General features: G+C 44.3%; 1 protein-coding gene and 1 pseudogene across 6 annotated transcripts in view; both read left to right on the top strand.

The window, feature by feature from the left end:
* LOC309638472 (IQ domain-containing protein F2-like) overlaps positions 1-21102 on the top strand; it is a 144134-nt gene that overhangs the window by 90856 nt on the left and 32176 nt on the right. For 4 of the 5 annotated variants that reach the window (XM_082414553.1, XM_082414554.1, XM_082414556.1 and 1 more), the window contains exon 3: positions 8204-8299. The exons of the other annotated variant lie outside the window; for it this stretch is intronic. In XM_082414553.1, coding sequence (XP_082270679.1) covers positions 8228-8299 — 72 coding nt within the window. In that variant the 5' untranslated portion in view covers positions 8204-8227. The remainder of the gene's footprint in view (positions 1-8203; positions 8300-21102) is intronic. 5 annotated transcript variants of the gene reach the window in all.
* On the top strand, positions 15973-16541 carry LOC309638471 (small ribosomal subunit protein eS7 pseudogene; annotated as a pseudogene). Its single transcript has one exon. The product of its transcript is annotated as a small ribosomal subunit protein eS7 pseudogene (transcript).

Raw genomic sequence — 21102 nt, forward strand, 5'->3', positions numbered from 1 at the left:
CTAGTCTCATAGGAGTCAGCCCAGTGTTGCCCTCCTGTCCTTGTAAATTCCTTCCCTATTCTGGGTGATCTGTGTTAAGGATGCAGGGGAGAGAGACAGCAGAGAAGCAAGGAATCGGGATACCCACAGGCAACCTGGAAGGTGGGACACAGCACAGTGAGAACTGGAGAGCTGGAGAAAGGGCAGTCTGGGCCTAGAAGTATATGAGGGTGACTGAGAGATAGTAGTGGAAGTCAAAAGAATTGAGGTGGGGAAGACGCCAAGGGGCTGTGACATGGTGTGAGACGTCAGGAGGCAGCATCACAGGCTGGAATTTGGGCTGAGGTGCAAGCTACAAATGCACAGGTTCATCCTTATGAGGACCCTTTGGTTCCTCACATCCATGGTGGGTCTCCTGGATCAGAAAGTGTTTCCACTGATTCCATGAACTTGTGAAGACCACAGGGCAAGCATATGCCCATTTTATAGACAAAAACACTGTGACTCAGAGGGTGAGCAGATGTGTTCATGGCCACAGACAAGATAGAATTAGAGCCAAAACCCCACCCAGGTCTCCTGGGTCCTCAGAACCACCAGGGAAAAGGCTGATTGTTAAGAGGGGAGATCAGAGGTCCTTTGTGGCAGACACCAGAGCTGTGGTTGATGGGGACAAATTCACTGGGAGTCCTCTGCTTTGCTTGGTTAGTTGCTTCTTGCAAAACAACGCCAGAGAGCAAGAGAGAAGGCGGCTGGGAAGATCCAGGCCTGGTGGCGTGGCAACCTGGTGCGTAGGACCCTGCTGGCAGCCGCCCTCAGGGCCTGGATGATTCAGTCCTGGTGGAGAACAGTCCTGTGGAGGCAGGTGTATAAGCGGCGGCAGATCTCATTGAAGATCTATGTAATCCAGGAGCAGGCGGCAGTCAAGCTCCAGTCCTGGGTTCGCATGTGGCAGTGCCATCAACGTTATTGCCAAGTGTGCAACGCTGTCTGCATACTCCAAGCTCCAAAGAGCTGCTTCACCTTTCAGACCAGTGATGTTTCACAGGCACAATATGAAGGCACTTTCAACCAGCTGGAGTTCCATATTGAAATCCTATCAGTCTAAGAGTACCATAAGGTGGAGAGCTGGTTCCACCGCCCCAATAAATGTCTGACCAGGTTTTGTGTGTTTCAGTGACTCCCACAGGATGGGGACCCCAAAGATTCAGGCCCTGCCCCTCCTCTTCTACTTGGGGAAATACTTCAATATAGGTATCTCTCCCTCCCATCCCCACCCCGACCCCTCAGTACCTATGGCCCCTGTTCTGGACTCACAGTGGCCGTATGCCACTCACTCTATGCAAATCAGAAATTGCTGCCTGAGGCTGACCTCATATATGCAGAGCCAGGTGTCTCATTCCACAGTCCCAGCATCAGTCTTGTCTCCTAAACTTGCAATTGGGAGGCATTGGGCTTTATATTCCTGAAGACTCTGGATACCTCCTCTTATTGAGAGTGAGGCCACGCCACACTCTCTCAGCCTACTGTCGGGGCCCAGCTGGGGTTACACCCACTGGCTTTCTGTTTGGCAAGCCCCAGACAGAAGTTAGACACTTGTCTGGCTCTCCTGGGAACAGAGAAAGCACAGGAGGCTGGCCTGAGTGATGACTGGACACAAGGTTTTGCAACCTTCATGCTAATTTGGATGCTGTTTTCTTTGGGAAATAGCGGATATCGTTATCTTAAGGAACCTCAGTTCTGTCTCCATCCTCCCTCCACAGTGCTAGCTTCTCTAGGGTGCTGAACACAAATAGGGCTCCCACTGATATCAACCACCTCCACCCTATGTATGACACCATTCTTAGTGACTTCAACATTGACTGGATGATGCCCCCAAGCCCCTTGCCTCTCACCTCCAGTGATTTTGACTTCCACCCTAGCTTAGTCCTTCACTCCTATGATCGCACTAAAGACCATTGCTTCTGAAGCTGTCTGTGGGGAAGGACCATTTTTTTAATGTCCAATCCATCATAGACTGATTGTTTTGTAAAACAAAGAAATAAATTATGATAAAAATAAATGGAAAAGGCATACAGAATACAAGGCTTGTTTTTAATTATTAAAACAGACATAAAATTACTATTTCAAATTGCTTTAAAAGTGTCTAAATGCTTATTCTCAATCTCTGTGCTTATCTCAGTGGTAACAAATGCTCGCCACACTTGGGTGGTATTCCCCTAGTGCTTGTGTTATCAAACTTAGGTTCAGCTGCTTGTTGTTTAAAAATCCAATACTGAGAGACAAGGGACTTCCCTGGTGGCGCAGTGGTTAAAAATCCACCTGCCAATACAGGGGACACGAGTTCGATCCCTGGTCTGGGAAGATCCCACATGCCGCGAAGCAGCTAAGCCCGTGCGCCACAACTACTGAGCCTGCACTCTAGAGCCCGCAAGCCACAACTACTGAGCCTATGTGCCACAACTACTGAAGCTCACACACCTAGAGCCGGTGCTCTGCAACAAGAGAAGCCACCACAATGAGAAGCCCACGCACCACAACAAAGAGTAGCCCCTGCTCGCCACAACTAGAGAAAGCCAATGTGCAGCAACAAAGACCCAACACAGCCAAAAAAAGAAAAAAAAAAATCCAATACTGAGAGACAAGTGTTAGGTAAAAAGAAAGATAGCTTTACTGAGGAAGTTTGCAACCCTGGGGGGAAGGTGGACACATATCCCAAAGAACCAATTCCCCACTCTTTAGATTTTGTTCAAAGACAGTATGGGGAAAAGAGGAAGGGGCTACATGCTGAGGAGAGGGTTGCAGGGTACATGATCAGATCATGGGCATTCTATTGATTAGTTGGTGGTGAGAAACCAGGAGTCAACCTCATGAACCTTTTGGTTCCAACCGGTCTGGGGTCTACGTGCTTGTGGGCAGCATACAGTTAACTTCTTCCACCTGGTGGGGGTTTCAGTATCTGTAAAACAGATCAAAAGATATGGCTCAGAATATTATCTCTAGCCCTCAAGGAGGAACTAAAGGCCCTTGACTTTGTTTAATGGCTAAACTATTACTATTTTGTCTTATTTGACTGCTTGCCTTTGTTTTTGCATTTTTTAAAATTTTCTGATTAAATTTATTCTTTTTTTAAAATACATTTATTTATTTATTTATTTATTTATTTATTTTTGGCTGCGTTCGGTCTTTGCTGCTGCACGCAGGCTTCCTCTGGTTGCAGCGAGCAGGGGCTACTCTTTGTTGTGGTGCGCGGGCTTCACATTGCAGTGGCTTCTCTTGTTGCAGAGCACAGGCTCTAGGCGCATGGGCTTCAGCAGTTGTGGCACGCAGGCTCAGTAGTTGTGGCTCGTGGGCTCTAGAGCGCAGGCTCAGTAGTTGTGGCGCATGGGCCTAGTTGCTCCATGGCATGTGGGATCTTCCCAGACCAGGGCTCGAACCCGTGTCCCCTGCATTGGCAGGCAGATTCTTAACTACTGTGCCACCAGGGAAGCCCTAAATTTATTCTTTAGCTAAAGTTGTTTTTACAGACAAGAGGCGGGCAAAGGACATGGGTGTGGGGGGGGGGTCTGTCCCAGGAAGGCCCCAGGGGGTCCTGTTTAGTGACACTTGTCATCACTCAAAACTGATCACAGCAATAATAATAATTTCAGTCACCCCGGTCTCTGAGTTTTGCCTTCTATCCTTTAGAGCAGAGGTCAGAAAACTATGACCTACATTTGAGTGGTTTTGACAGAGACTGTACAGACAACAAGCCTAAGATACTATTTGGCCCTTTATGGAATAAGTTTGTCAACCCCTGTGTTAGAGCCATTGATTCTTATGCATCACTCCAAATGTTTCTTCAGCCCTAAGAACTTCCCAGAGATTGACCTTACCAGTATTTTACTGCCCATCATGCCGTCATGCTCTCACCGCTTGCCCCAGCTTAGATCCATTGTCTATTAAGCATTCTTTTACAATTTTACCACCATTTGCCCTGTCTCTCTCCACCTTTGGATGAATGCAACCCTTCACCTGCTTCATCTTGCACCAGAAGAGCTGAACTTCCCTGAAGATAAACAAACCACCATACTGCATGGTTGGGGTTTCTATTCAGGACAACAGATGGACAAACTTCTCAAGATACTTCTCTATAAGCTTGCTTTTTTTTAAATTAATTTTTATTGGAGTATAGTTGATTTACAATGTTGTGTTAGTTTCTGCTGTACAGCAAAGTGAATCAGCCATACATATACATATACCCACTCTTTTTTAGATTCTCTTCCCATATAGGTCATGACAGTATTGAGCAGAGTTCCCTGTGCAATACAGTAGGTTCTTATTAGTTATCTGTTTTATATATAATAGTGTGTATATGTCAACCCCAATCTCCCAATTTATCCCTCCCCCCCTTACCCCTTGGTAACCATAAGTTTGTTTTCTATATCTGTGACTGTATTTCTGTTTTGAAAATAGGTTATAAGCTTGCTTCTTGACCTGAAGATCTTGCATTCTTGCATACAAGTCTCTTCAAATGGTCAGTTCTCCCTCTTTTTCCTCTTAACCTCAAATGATGATGTTACCACACACTTAACCGAGGAAATAGCAGCAGACTGGAACCCCATCTTCCTATCCTCTCATCCTCCACCTCAGAATCATTTGCACCACACTTTTTGCCTTTCTTGAGTTGAAATGAATTCTTTGCCCCATCTGAGGCCACCCTCTCCACTTTGCTCTTCTTGCACTCTTCTTTTACTTTTGCTCCCTATCACCTCTTCCCTTTACAATGATGTCATCCTGTAATTTCATTTCTTTCTCTAAATCAGTTTCCCATCAGCGTACAAACTGTCCCCCATATTTAAAAAGTCCATCCTTGACTAACTCCTATTCCAGTTCTTATATCTCCTCATAGCAAAATATGTTGTCACTGTCTCCCCCTCCACTCCTCCCATTCTCTCCTAAACTCACTTCAGTGGGCATCCCTTACCCCCAACTCCACAGAAACGATATTCATCAAGAGTACTTAATGAGAGACTGTTGGCAAAAATGACCAAAATTAGGGACTTCCCTGGCAGTCCAGTGGCTAAGAATCTGCACTTCGACTGCAGGGGGCACAGGTTTGATCCCTGGTCAGGGAACTAAGATCCCACATGCTGCACAGTGCGGAAAAAAAAAAAAAAGACCAAAATTACTTCACTTGACCATTCACCCAGTCTGTTTGATTCAAATTCCTCTCTGAATACTCCTTTTTACTTACCTCCATTCATTTCCCTCCCACATCAATCCATCATGAAATGCTGTTGGTTCCATCTCTGCAATACAGCAATATCTATGATATAGCAGATAGCGAAGATTGGAAAAACGAGATTTCTCACACATGGCTCATAGGAATGTAAAATGGGGTAACTGCTGTGGAAAACAGTTTAATGGTCTCTTAAAAGTTAATTATAGAATTACCAATAACCCACACTTCTAGATATATACCCAAGAGAATTGAAAACCTATGTTCAAACAAAAACATGTACAATATTTTAAAGTTGGATAATAGCCAAAAACTTGGAAACAACCCAAATGGGTGAATGGCTAAATAACTTGTACATTCATACCATGGTATACTGCTCAGCAATAAACAGAAATGAACTGGACTTCCCTGGTGGTGCAGTGGTTAAGAATCCACCTGCCAGAAAGAGAAATTAAGGAAACACTCCCATTCACCATTGCAACAAAAAGAATAAAATACCTAGGAATAAACCTACCTAAGGAGGTGAAAGACCTGTACTCAGAAAACTATAAGACACTGATGAAAGAAATCAAAGATGACACAAACAGATGGAGAGATATACTATGTTCTTGGATTGGAAGAATCAATATTATGAAAATGTCTATACTACCCAAAGTGATCTACAGATTCAATGCAATCCCTATCAAATTACCAGTGGCATTTTTTACAGAACTAGAACAAAAAATCTTAAAATTTGTGTGGAGACACAAAAGACCCCAAATAGCCAAAGCAGTCTTGAGGGAAAAAAACGGAGCTGGAGGAATCAGCTGACTTCAGTCAGGAATCCCTGACTTCAGACTATACTACATAGCTACAGTAATCAGACAATAGGGTACTGGCACAGAAACAGAAATATAGATCAATGGAACAGGATAGAAAGCCCAGAGATAAACCCATGCACCTATGGTCAACTAATCTATGACAAAGGAGGCAAGGATATACAATGGAGAAAAGACAGTCTTTTCAATAAGTGGTGCTGGGAAAACTGGACAGCTACATGTAAAAGAATGAAATTAGAACACTCCCTAACATCATACACAAAAATAAACTCAAAATGGATTAGAGACCTAAATGTAAGACCGGACACTATAAAACTCTTAGAGGAAAACACAGGAAGAACACTCTTTGAAATAAATCACAGCAAGATCTTTTTTGACCCACTTCCTAGAGTAATGGAAATAAAAATAAACAAATGGGACCTAATGAAACTTCAAAGCTTTTGCACAGCAAAGGAAACTACAGACAAGACAAAAAGACAACCCTCAGAATGGGAGAAAATATTTGCAAACGAATCAAAGGACAAAGGATTAATCTCCAAAATATATAAACAGCTCATGCAGTTCAACATTGAAAAAACAAACAATGCAATCCAAAAATGGGCAGAAGACCTAAATAGACATTTCTCCAAAGAAGACATACAGATGGCTAAGAAGCATATGAAAAGCTGCTCACCATCACTAATTATTAGAGAAATGCAAATTAAAACTACAATGAGGTATCACACCAGTTAGAATGGGCATCATCAGAAAATCTATAAACAACAAATGCTGGAGAGGGTTTGGAGAAAAAGGAGCCCTCTTGCACTGTTGGTGGGAATGTAAATTGATACAGCCACTATGGAGAACAGTATGGAGGTTCCTTAAAAAACTACAAATAGAATTACCATATGACCCAGGAATCCCACTACTGGGCATATACCCAGAGAAAACCATAATTCTCTGACACATGCACCCCAGTGCTCATTGCAGCACCATTTTACAATAGCCAGGTCATGGAAGCAACCGAAATGCCTATCGACAGATGAATGGATAAAGAAGATGTGGTACATATATACAATGGAATATTACTCAGCCATAAAAAGGAATGAAATTGGGTCATTTGTAGAGACGTGGATGAAACTAGAGACTGTCATGCAGGGTGAAGTAAGTAAGAAAGAGAAAAACAAATGTCATATATTAATGCATATATGTGGAACCTAGAAAAATGGTACAGATGAACCAGTTTGCAGGGCAGAAATAGAGACACAGATGTAGAGAACAAATATATGGACACCAAGGTGGGAAAGTGGCGGGTCAGGTGGTGGTGGTGGGATGAACTGGGAGATTGAGATTGACATATATACACTAATATGTATAAAATAGATAACTAATAAGAACCGCTGTATAAAAATAAAATAAAATTCAAAAAAAAAGCAAGTAAAATAAACAGCATGTTGTAAGACAATAGAAAATGTCTGTATCAATAATCACAATAAATGTACAAATAAATGGAGAAAAAAAAAAAGAATCCACCTGCCAATGCAGGGGACACAGGTTCGAGCCCTGGTCCAGGAAGATCCCACATGCCATGGAGCAACTAAGCCTGTGCGCCACAACTACTGAGCCTGCGCTCTAGATCACGCGACCCACAACTAGTGAGCCTACGTGCCACAACTACTGAAGCCCGCATGCCTAGAGCCTGTGCTCCACAACAAGAGAAGCCACCGCAATGAGAAGCCCGCGCACTGCAACGAAGAGTAGCCCCCACTCTCCAAAAGTAGAGAAAGCCCACATGCAGCAACAAAGACCCAACACAGCCATAAATAAATAAATAAATAAATAAATAAATTTTTAAAAATGAAATAAACTACTGATATATACAACAACTTGTATGGACCTCAAGGAAGAGTACAGCCCTCAGAGCGATAGAAGCATCTACCTCCTAACTCTGGGAAATTTAGGGGATTGCAGACCTGAGGAATTTGAACCATCTATTTCCAAGTCATGGGCATTTGATGTTGCATAAGAGAGAGCCAGTCTACCGAAAGTTGCAGGAAGGGGAAAGTGGATTTGCACATTTGATTAAGGATACACAGCCTACATCTAGGGTCTTTGGGCAAGGCAGGAGGTTAAGTATGTGGTGGACTCGGCACAGAATTTTACAAAGAACAACCTACCCATATCTTTCCCCTCTAAACTCTGATTACAGAAGAATGTTGATGAAACCCCACTGATGAACAAAAAAGAAAAAAAGACAAAGAGAGAAGAGCCTCCACCTTCACCCCTTCCATCCCCTCCACCAAAGGTAAGCCGATAGAAAGCCTCAAAGTTGAGGGGCACCCCAACCTGCAACATGTCTAAACAAAGTCAGCCAGGAGTCATGGTTGTCTTCGCTATGGTCCATAGCATGGGATGATCAGGGAATTTGTCATCCAAAACAGGATACATTTGTGAGTGAAAGATAGTGCTATGAGTTATTGCTCAGGAGCAACAATCATGAACTGAGAGTGTGTCCCAGGCCAACCAGGGTGAGTGGTTGTCCTATCCAGAACTGGAATGAACAGGAATTGACTCATCCTTGTTGTCCTTTTGTCCTAGTTCCTTCTCGGTCTGAGAAAGGTGGGTGTGACTGAGATATGGAGACTTGGTTGTAGGGAGAAGAAACCCTGACAATTGGGAACCAGACTATGCCAAGTTGGGGAGCGGGGTGGGAGGGCTGTGTTTGGGGGATGCAGAGTCAACTACAGGGAAACCCAAGTCTAGAACCGTGTGGGAGCGTGTGTGTGTTTACATGAGTACATGTATGTGTGTTAACTGAAGTTCAAGATGTGAGAACCAAAAGAAGTGAAAGTGAGGAATAAATGAGAAATGTGCCAAACTGTGTGGGGCAGACAAACTTCTTTTTTTTTTTTTTTAATAAATTTATTTATTTATTTATTTATTTATTTTTGGCTGTGTTGGGTCTCTGTTGCTGCGCTCGGGCTTTCTCTAGTTGTGGCGAGCAGGGGCTACTCTTCATTGTGGTGCGCAGGCTTCTCATTGTGGTGGCTTCTCTCATTGTGGAGCACGGGTTCTAGAGCACAGGCTCAGTAGTTGTGGCACACGGGCTTAGTTGCTCTGCGGCATGTGGGATCTTCCTGGATCAGGGCTCGAACTCGTGTGCCCTGCATTGGCAGGTGGAGTCTTAACCACTGCACCACCAGGGAAGTCCCAAACTTCTAATCCTGTGACTTGACAGAGGGAGACAGCAGGTTGTGCATTGGAGCTGGAGTCAGGCATGAAAGAAGAGCAAAGAATGCCCCTTCTCCAGCCTGTGAGTGAGGTCTGAAGGGAAGTGATATGCTTCCCAGGTAGGTGGTCAGGCCCAAGCACAACAGAATAACCCTTAGACCCATAGATCGTGGTGTTCTTGTTCTAGACTGGCCAACTAGGTCCAAGGAACCAGGTGACAGCTAGGGCAGTTGTGCCCCATGTTACAGTTGAGGACCCTGAGACTCAAGAGTTTAACTGTGATGTGTCTGTTAACCAAGAGTGGCAGAGACAGGACACCTGTCTGGTCTTCAGGATCCAGCCAGTGGCCTGCCCAGTGCCCACAAACTTCTGAGGAAGGTGCCATTGTTGATAAAGGATCAGGACCCCTTTCTGGCTCACACCAGGGCTCAGGTGGGCCGGGAACATTTCCTGAGTGTCCCTTCTTTTTCCTGAAGGCCCTCCCTCAAAAGGGAGGTGAAGAGCAGAAAACCATAAAGATTCAGGCCTGGTGGCGGGGCACCCTGGTGCGCCAGACGCTGCTGCACGCAGCACTCAGACCGTGTATCATTCAGTACTGGTGGAAACAGAAGCTGGCAGAGCTGCTGGAGAAGAAGCGGCAGGCTGCACTGGAGTATTATGCTCGGCAAAAATGGGCAGTGGTCAGGCTACAGTCCTGGTTGCATGTGGCGCATCCACCTTTGTTACTGCCGTTTGCTCCATGCTTCCCACATCATCCAGGTCTACTGGCGCTGGCATACATGTCACAACCGTGGCTTTTTCCAGGGCAGCTACGACCTCACAGCAAGCTAGCTAGGACTTGAGCTTGAGGTCTCTCTGGGATCACAGATCTGTCGGATTAGAGACTGCATCCCCTTCCCAATAAAGAATTGATCAGGTCGGCTCCAACACTGTGTCACAAGATCTCTGTCAGAAAAGCTTCAAGAGGTCCTTATCTCAGTGAAGCGTCAAGGTAAATGATGGCAGATATTGGGCATCTCACAGGTCAGCTCTGAGGTTGTCTGGGGTCCCATATGAAGGAGGATTCTAAGAGCCAGGTGCGGGATGAGCGGGGTCTGTGGTTGATTAGTAATGTCTGCCATGGGTAAGAGACATGAAGTTGCAAAGCTGCCAAGCCAGCCAGCTCCAGGGAAACTCCTTCATAGTGTGGTGTATGGTTGTGATTTCATTTTGCTCATGGTTTCCTTTGCTGTGCAGAAGCTTGTAAGTTTGATTAGGTCCCATTTGTTTATTTTTGCTTTTATTTCTATTGCCTGGGGAGACTGACCTAAGAAAACAGTGGTACAGAGAATGTTTTACCTATGTTCCATTCTAAGACTTTTATGGTGTTGTGTCTTATATTTAAGTCTTTAGCCATTTGGAGTTTATTTTTGTGTATGGTGTGAGGGTGTGTTCTAACATCGTTGATTTACATGGGCTGTGCAACTTTCTCAACACCGCTTGCTGAAGAGACTGTCTTTTCCCCCTTATATATTCTTGCCTACTTTGTCAAAGATTAATTGACCTTAGGTGTATGGGTTTATTTCTGGGTTCTCTATTCTGTTCCCTTGCTCCATAGGTCTGTTTTTGTGTCAATACCATGTTGGTTTTTGGGTTTTTTTGTTTTTTTTTTAAATTTTTTATTTATTATTTATATATTATTTTTATTTTTGGCTGTGTTGGGTCTTCGTTTCTGTGTGAGGGCTTTCTCCAGTTGCGGCGAGTGGGGGCCACTCTTCATCGCGGTGCGTGAGCCTCTCACTATCGTGGCCTCTCTTGTTGCGGAGCACAGGCTCCAGACGTGCAGGCTCAGTAATTGTGGCTCACGGGCCCAGTTGCTCCGCGGCATGCGGGATCTTCCCAGACCAGGGCTCGAACCCGTGTCCCCTGCATTGGCAGGCAGATTCTCAACCACTGCGCCACCAGGGAAGCCCTACCATGTTGTTTTGATTATTGTAGCTTTGTAGTATTGTCTGAAGTCTGGCAGGGTTATGCTTCCTGCTTTGTTCTTTTTCCTCAGGATTGCTTTGGCAATCCTGGGTCTTTTATAATTCCATATAAATTTTAGGATTATTTGCTCTAGTTCTGTGAAAAATCTCATGAGTAATTTGATAGGGATTGAGTTAAATCTGTAGATTGTTTTGGGTAGCATGGCCATTTTAACAATGTTAATTCTTCCAATCCAAGAGCATTCTCATTCAATTTAGACCATTCAATTCCAAAATGCCCCCACCTGCCTGGGGACTACATAAGCCCACACAGTCTGGCCTTGGCCATCTCACTCTCTCAATGCCCTCCCTGGCGGCTCTGCTAATATCAAAAAAACCCAGCACCCTCCCATCGCAGCGCTTTGCTCTTGCTGCCACCTTTCCTTGGATTGTCTTCTTGCAGGTGGAGCCCTCACTCCATTCAGGTTTGTCTCTGCTCCATGTTCCTTCCAGGGAGGCCTCCTTTGATTTGATCACCTTATTGAAATAGCTTTCCCGCCCACTACTGTATACTCTAGCTCCTGACTCTGCTTTCCTATTTCAGTCCTCATCCCTACCAAGGTTATCTTACCTCTCTGTTTTCTGTTCCCCCCCCAACGAGAGGTGAGCTCCAAAAGAGCAGACACTCTGGGTTCAGTGCTGTGTTCCCAGGATCTAGAACAGTTGGTTCTCTCTCCCTCTCTCTCTCTTTCAATATGTTATTGGCTATACATTTTAACTTTCTGTATATTATGACATTTTGACATCATTTTTGAACATTCCTTTCTGGCTTGGGTAGACTACCCCTCCCAGGGCTGGCCAATTCTTTGAGATGGCAAAGGACTCAGCCTGGAGCATGCCTATGATTTGCAAACCAACCAATCCAGAGCCTTACCTCCTCTCTCGGGCCTGTGCACCCCCAGAGGGCAATATTCCAGTGCCTTAATCATCGCAGGTCCAGATTCCAGATCCAAGGTCCAGGTACTGGGCATCTGGGGACCACCCCTATAACGTAGAGCCCACCTGAATTACTCAAGCTAGCCAATCCTGAACTGTTTACCCTGCCCAACCTTGTCTTTCCTGCTTCAAGAAAGACCATGGCAAAAGTTCTTTTCTCACCCCTGTCTTCTGCCACTTGCCCAGTACCTGATGCTTGTCCTCTGACCCTGTGTGACATGAGGTGGTGACCTCTTCTCCAGCATCTGTAAGTACAGTAAACCTTGTTTCCTGTGCCTCTCCTATTCTCATGTGACCTCACCTGACTGACCATCACGTCGCACAAATAAGTGAAATCCACATAACCATTTTTATATTAACCACATAATATTTAGTGGCATTTAGTACGTTCAGAGTGTTAAGCAACCACTATTATGTATATCAATTTCTAAAATATTTTTATTGTCCTAAAAGAAAACCCCATACCCAAAAAGCAATCACTCCCCAGTACCTGCTCCTCCAGCCACTGGAAGCCACCAATCTGCATTCTGTCTCCATAGATTTACCTAGTGTGGAATCATGCGATATTTTGTGCCTGGTTTCTTTCACTTAACATGATGTTTTCAAGGTTCATCCACGTTGTAGCCATGCATCAGTACTTCATTACTTTTTATAGTAAAGTAAATATCCATTGTATGGATACGCTACATTTTGTTTATCCACTCTTGATAGGTATTTGGACTGTCTGCACCTTTTGGCTGTTGTGAATAATGCCACTATAAATACTTAGTAGCTACCGCATTTTACATCCCATCAGCAATATACAAGTGTTCCAGTATTTCTATATCCTTGCCAACTCTTGTTATTTTCCTTTAAAGAAAATTCTAGACATCCTAGTGAGTGTGAAGTGGTGTCTCATTGTGTTTTCTTTTCCATTTCTCTTATGATGAGTGATGTTGGGCATCTCAATGTGCTTGTTGGTCATTTGTGTATCTTCTCTAGAAGAAAATTCTATTCAAGTTTTGAAAAAAATTTTTAATTGGGTTGTGGTTGTCTTTTTGTTGTTTCAGTAAATATTTAGGTAATGAATGGATACACAGTTCTATCCAGGCCCTGGATTTGTGGCTTTACCATGACTCAAATCTTTCTCCCTAGAAACAACTGTCCCACCATCCCTGAATAAATGGTTCTCTCTTCAACCACCCCAAATTCCTCATACCCAAAAGACATGTCTTTCTCAGACTCTTTGAATTTTTATTTCTCTCTGGTGGTGTTTCTGTGTGTGTGTATGTGTGTGTGTGTGCGTGTGTGTGTGTCTGTGTGTGTGTGTGCTGGGTGGTGGAAGGAGGAGCTGTTATTGTGTCTCCATTCATCTGGGCATACTGTTCTCTAACTTTGTTGGTCTTCATTGCTGTCTCTGTGTCTCCCTCTCTGTCTGTCCTTCATAATCTTATCTTTCACTGTAACTATAATTATCTCTTTATGTTCCCCAGTATCTTTCTCCCTCAGTCTCTGCCTTCCTCTATCAACTCTTATAATGTCATGTCTCCTTGTAGCTGTTTCTCTAACTCATGGGATTTTCTGATCCGTAAATTGCTGGCAGAGATCATTTTCTTTAACCTGTCCATCCTCAGACACAGCTCTGCTCTTCTGAGCCCTGATTACCCCTCATCCCTAGAAGCTCCACAAGGATGGGTGGAGAATTCCCATGCAGGGCACCCACATGATTGCTCCTGGGTGATGGAGGCACCAGCCTAGGATGTACAACTACTTAGAGGAATGTTGGAATAATTTATGTATATGGCCACAGTGACTGGTTCAGAGATGTGCACATGATGCAAGCCAGGCCACTGAGTTTCAGTTCTCATGCCATGGTGGAACTACTAGGATTGATGACTGTGAGAATTACAAAACCAGAGCTGCTGGGGGACACCACATGGAAATAGCTTGCTGAGAATGGAGCCAACACAGAGGAAAGTAGAACCAAAAGATGGAAAGAGAGGGACTAAGTCCTAAGGATTCCTTTGGGCCTCTGGACCCAGCCATGCCTGAGGCTACCACCCACTATACTATGGGAATTCCAACCTTTGTGAGCCAATAAACCTCCAATCTCACTGAAGTTGGCTTGCTAATAAGACAGATAGCAAAGGAGTAGGAGATCTCTGCAAATTAAGAAACACTTAAAGGAGATTGAATTTTATGTAAGTTGCTTTTCCGGAATGGGTTTTCAAAAATTGGTTTTTGAGTTAGAAACTTGGCAGAAGTTATGCCTAGGAAATTCTTACAATAAACATGGGATTATCTCTCACTTAATGCACCCAGAAGATCAGAACATTCTTGTAATGCTGTGTAGTGTGGTAAAAAAGAGAAGTGCTGTAGAATAATGAATAAATCAGCTAATCATCTAGAATTAGAATGGCCTGAGTGTGAATCTAATCATGGATTGGTCACCTGTGAACCAATATGGCATTTTATCATTTGCCTTGTTTAACAAGTCAGCAGGAGGAAACCATGGGCAATCATCAGCCATTCATGAAAGAACTGCATGAGGAGAATAGATGAACTAGTCAGGTCCTTCCCTTGCTCTCCAGTCCACTTATGCAAAGCATGTCTGTGGTAGCTTTCACTTCAAGATAACCTCTTAGCTCTGCCCCCTGAAGAAAGTGGTCAATCTTCTCATGAAGAGATCCTATCGTGGGTGTTGAACCTAAGAGGTAAATAGGGCAATGTTTTTCGAACTTTATCAGCGGTCCCAATGATGTGGAGAGTCTCATTAAAGCAGATTGCTGGGCCCCACTCACCATTTCTGTGTGTGTGTTTTTTTTAATTAATTAATTTATTTTTGGCTGCATTGGGTCTTCGTTGCTGCGCATGGGCTTTCTCTAGTTGCGGCGAGCGGGGGCTACTCTTCATTGCAGTGCACGGGCTTCTCATTGTGGTGGCTTCTCTTGTTGTGGAGCACGGGCTCTAGGTGCGCAGGCTTCAGTAGTTGTGGCGCGCAGGCTCAGTAGTGTGGTGCACAGGCTTAGTTGCTCCATGGCATGTGGGATCTTCCCGGACCAGGGCTTGAACCCATATCCCCCGCATTGGGAGGCGGATTCTCAACCACTGCGCCACCAGGGAAGCCCCCACTCACCATTTCTGATTCAGTATATCATGTTCCCAAGAATGAGTATTTCTAACAAGTTTCCAGATGATACTGTGGCATCTCTTCTAGGGAATACCACTATGTTAGAAAAACCTACAATTCTTCCCCTTCTGAGTGGGAAAAGGTCAGTTTCTGCCTCCTATGAGTCTTTCTCCTGTGTGTCTCCTTTACTACTCATACAAAACACTTAATTTTTGCCACTTTTGGAAAACCCTATTTCAATCCTTTCCCTTCTCAAGAAAAGGGGGTGTAAAGCTGGAAATTCCACACTCTAATTATATGTTAGTCTTTTCAATGACCAGCCTTCATTGTTAGTCCATCCGGTAGCTCTGTCAGAGTCACCTCATTAGAACAAAGGACACGCCTATCATCCAGGAAATTATAAGAATTTCAGGAGCTCTGTGTCAGGATCCAGTTCAAAGACCAAATATTAGAACAAAAGATGCTCTTAGTGCTGTTATCACTTAAGGAAATACAAGGGTGCTTCCTGGGACTCTCTAGGCTTCCACCATTTCTCTGTGGTTCTTCCGGTTTCTCTACTTGCGCTATTCCTGCCTCTTCTCCTCTGCCTCTGGGATTTTATGAGCTCTCCTGAGACCTAGGCCTCTCCCTAGGCCTCCAAGTTTGGGGTGCGGTGAGGAACAAATGTTAGCTAGCCTCATTGGCAAGGTCAAGGCCATGTTCAGTTCCAGTGCGAAGATCATGAAGCCCAATTGTGAGAAGCTGGGAGTTCAAGTCTGGAATCTTCCAGGCCCTCGTGGAGCTGGAGATGAACTCGGACCTCAAGGCCCAGCTATGAGAGCTGAACATCAAAATTGCCAAGGACATTGAAGTTAGTGGTGGTCAGAAAGCTATTAAAACCTTTGTTCTCATTCCTCAATTGAAATCTTTCCAGAAACTCCAGGTCCAGCTATTGTGTGAGTTGGAGAAGAAGTTCAGCAGGAGGCATGTTGTCTTTGTCACTCAGAGGAGAATTCTGCCTAAGCCAACTCGAAAAAGCCAAACAAAAAATAAGCAAGCATCCCAGGAGCTGCACTCTGACAGCCGTGCATGATGTGATCCTGGAGGACTTGGTTTTCCCAAGTGAGACTGTGGGCAAGAGAATCCGCAAGAAACTGGATGGCAGCTGGCTCATAAAGGTTCATTTGGATAAAGCACAGCAGAATAATGTGGAATACAAAGTTGAAACATTTTCTGGTGTCTATAAGAAGTTCATGGGTAAGTATATTAATTTTGAATTCCCATAGTTTCAGTTGTAAACAAAAATGACTAAATAAAATGTTATTCACAATTTAAAAAAAAAAAGAAATTACAAGGTTTTCAGGAGCTCTGTGCCAGGGTCTAGGGGCAAAGACCAATATATATTTTCTATTTCTTCCAAGTCCGTAATATCTTGGTGTAAGAAATAATCAAAGGTGAAGGGGGCATGTCAGAAGACTGCAGAAGCCAGGCTGAAGGGTTCCCAGTGGCCAAATCTGGGTCAATTTGAGCACCAAAATTATGATGATAGCAGATTATAACCTATAGAATTAAATAGGAACCCATCAGTCACACCGATATAAATTAATAAATGAAAAAATTAATGAGAAGAGAAATATTTTCCTTAGAAAGCAACTAATATATGTAGGAAGAATTAAAGTATTAGAAAGTCACTGCTCAATCACAATGGCCAAGGAATAGGAAGTAGAATTCACCTCCCTCCACAGAAACATTGAAAATAGATCTACAAGCAGAATGATTCACACAGAACAGCTACTGAATGCCGACAGAAGACCTCAGATGTCTGAAAAGACAAGAAAACCTCCATGTAACTGGATAGGACAAAAGGAAAAAGAAAAAGAAGGAATCAGGACAGGCTGCACCCTGGGAGGGAGCTGTGAAGGAGGAAAGTTTCCTGCACCTTGGGAAGGTTTCTCACAAGTGGAGAAATTAGGACGGAGGGGGAGTTTTGGAGCCTAAAAGGGTAAGCAGCAACTGGTTTGTGAAAGGCAAAATGGAGAGTAACCTGCACAGAGGGTCAGCACCCCCACCCTGCACTCTCAAACCTGAGATACTCCTCTGTTAGTGAGGTTGAGGGTCGGGTACTAAAGCTCAGACTCCTAAGCTCAGTCCCAGAGAGAGGACCAGGGTTAGGTGCAGAAAGAGCCTGAAGAGGTTGGGCCACAGCAACTGAGGGTGTACTAGGAAGAAGCCTGGGCCCACCAGAGAGGCAAGGAACCATTATTGGGAGGCGCATGAGAAGAGGAGAGGGAACACCATAAGAACTTCTATCCCTGTGAGCGCTCCCAGGCAACAGCACACCGCCTACAGGAGTTCTGGGGGCAGGTGCGAGTAGCCACCACCATCTTGGGGTCCAGCGGTGGGCACTGGCTGCCTCTTCCAGACCCGCAGGCAGACACCAGGCCCCACCCCTACTGACCCAGGAGGGCGCGGACAGCTCCCAAAACTAGGAATTCGGCCAGCGGGTCACAGAACCCGCCCCTGCTGACCTGGAAGGGTGTGAACAGCTCCTGAAACTAGGAATTCTGTCAACGGGCCACAGGACCTACCCCGCTGTCCCAGGAGGGCACGGATAGCTCTCGCTACTAGGAAATTCACCAGTGGGTGTCAGGACCTGCTCTGCTGTCCCAGGAGGATGTGGATAACTACCCCCACTAGGAAATCCGCCCAGAGGAGGGGCTGAAACCACAGCTGATCCCCAGGGGCTGTGTGACTAAGGAAGAAGAGCTAAAATTTCTCCTTGCTGCTGCACAAACTGCGGAGTTACACCTCCACTGATGCCTTCCCTAATTCAGCGCCTGTGAAACATCCGAAAGGACAAGTGCTCTTGCAGCTGCGATGGGTCTGGCTTTAGCAGCTGTGGGCTCTGTGGGCATGTACTCATGGGGGTTGGGCCAGACCAGAGTTTGAGCTGCCTCCTTAGCTCCCACAGCAGGTCCAGGTGCACAACTACTGCAGTCCTAGGACCTGACTTCAGTGGACCTGTGCCGGTGGCCGGGTGAAAATGACACTTGATAGTCAACAGGGCTGATCGCCGGCATACCCACAGTTAAGGTGGGACTGAGAGCAGTGCCAACAATATACTTTGTGAGCCCTCACAATGGGCAGAAGGGGATACAACAGAGCATATTCACAGGTAAACAGCTCCAGAGGAGGAATACACAGTGACTTCTCTCCCAGTGGGAGTGCTCCAGTCCCACATACCTCACACTGCAGATCAGAATCACAGCTAAGAAACAGATCTTTGGGCCTCTACTCGAACAGCTAGGGAGCAGACCCCATCCCTGACAGGTCAGTGACAACCACAGAGCAAAGGGGAGGCCCCGCTCAATTTCTAGGGCAGGCTCTGATCACCACAACACCAATCAAACTCCCTATCAAGGGAAAAATGGCACAAGCCTCTGGACTAACCTCACCCACCAAGGGGGCAGACACCAGAAGCCAGAGGAAGTACAGTTCTGCAGCCTGTGAAAGGGAGACCACAAACACAGTAAGTCTGACAAAATGAGATGACAAATATGTTGCAGACGAAGGAGCAAGATAAAAACCTACAAAAACAACTAAGTGAAGAGAAGATAAGCAATCTACCTGAAAAAGAATTCAGAGTGATGATAGTAAAGATGATCCAAGATCTCAGAAAAAGAATGGAGGCATGGATAGAGAAGATACAAGAAAATTTTAACAAAGACCTAGAAGAACTAAAGAACAAGCAAACAGAGATGAGCAATAACTGAAATGAAAAATACACTAGAAGGAATCAATAGCAGAATAACTGAAGCAAAAGAACGGATAAGTGACCTGGAAGGCAGAATGGTGGAAATCTCTGCCATGGAACAGGATAAAGACAAAAGGGAATTCCCTGGTGGTTGAGTGGTTAGGATGCCATGCTTTCATTGCTGAGGGCCTGGTTTGGGAACTAAGATCCCACAAGCTGTGCAGTGTGGCCAAATTTTTTTTTAAAAACATAAAAAAAAAAAAAAAGAAGAAATGAGGACAGTCTCAGAGACCTCTGGGACAACATTAAATGCACTAACATTCAAATTATAGGGATCCCAGAAGAGGAAGAAAAAGAGAAACGGCCTGAGAAAGTATTTGAAGAGATTATAGTCAAAAATTTCCCTAACATGGGAAAGGAAATAGTCACCAAAGTCCAGGAAATGCAGAGAGTCCCATACAGGATAAACCCAAGGAGGAATGCTCTGAGACACATATCAATAAAACTAACAAAAATTAAATACAAAGAAAAACTATTAAAAGCAACAAGGGAAAAGCAACAAATAATATACAAGGGAATCCCCATAAGGCTATCAGCTGATTTTTCAGCAGAAACTCTTCAACCCAGAAGAGAATGGCAGGATATATTTAAAACGATGAAAGGGAAAAACCTACAACCAAGAATACTCTACCCACCAAGGCTCTCATTCAGATTCGAAGGAGAAACCAAAAGCTTTCCAGACAAGCAAAAGTTAAAAGAATTCAGCACCACCAAACCAGCTTTACAACAAATGCTAAAGGAACTTCTCTAGACAAGAAACACAAGAGAAGAGAACAAAAGAGGAAGGGGGAAAAAAAGACCTACAAAAACAAACCCAAAACAGTTAAGAAAATGGCACTAGGAACATACATATCGATAACTACCTTAAATGCAAATGGATTAAATGCTCCAACCAAAAGACATAGACCAGCTGAATGGATACAGAAACAAGACCCATATATATGCTGTCTACAATAGACCCATTTCAGACCTAGGGCCACATAGAGACTGAAAGTGAGGGGATGGAAAAAGGTATTCCATGCAAATGAAAATCAAAACAAAGTGAGAGTAGCAATACCCGTATAAGACAAAATAGACTTTAAAATAAAGACTGTTACGAGAGACAAAGAAGGAAACTACACAATGATCAAGGATCAATCCAAGAAGAAGGTATAACAATTGTAAATATATATGCACCCAGCATAAGAGCACCTCAATATATAAGACAAATACTAACAGCCATAAAGGAGAAATCGACAGTAGCACAATAATAGTGGGAGACTTTAACACCCCCCTTTCCTCAATGGACAGATCATCCAGACATAAAATTAATAGAGGAACACAGGCCTTAGATGACACATTAGACCAGATAGACATTTTTTTAACAACTTTATTGGCATATAATTGCTTTGCAATGGTGTGTTAGTTTCTGCTTTATAACATAGTGAATCAGCTATACATATACATATATCCCCATCTCCTCCCTCTTGTGTCTCCCTCCCACCCTCCCTATCCCACCCCTCTAGGTGGTCACAAAGCACCGAGTTGATCTCCCTGTGCTATGTGGCTGCTTCCCACTAGCTATCTATTTTACATTTCGTAGTGTATATCTGTCCATGCCACTCTCTCACTTCATCCCAGCTTACCCTTCCCCCTCCCCGTGTCCTCAACTCCATTCTCTACATCTGCGTCTTTAGTCCCGTCCTGCCCCTAATTCATCAGAACCATTTTTTTTTAGATTCCATATATATGTGTTAGCATATGATATTTGTTTTTCTCTTTCTGACTTACTTTACTCTGTATGACAGACTCTAGGTCCATCCACCTCACGACAAATAACTCAGTTTCGTTTCTTTTTATGGCTGAGTAATAATATCCCATTGTATATATGTGCCACATCTTCTTTATCCATTCATCTGTTGATAGACACTTAGGCTGCTTCCATGTCCTGGCCATTGTAAATAGTGCTGCAATGAACATTGTGGTACATGTCTCTCTGTGAACTATGGTTTTCTCAGGGTATATGTCCAGTAGTGGGATTGCTGGGTCATATG

Source organism: Balaenoptera physalus (genome assembly GCF_965194825.1).
Source record: "Balaenoptera physalus genome assembly, chromosome: 11".
Taxonomy (NCBI): domain Eukaryota; kingdom Metazoa; phylum Chordata; class Mammalia; order Artiodactyla; family Balaenopteridae; genus Balaenoptera; species Balaenoptera physalus.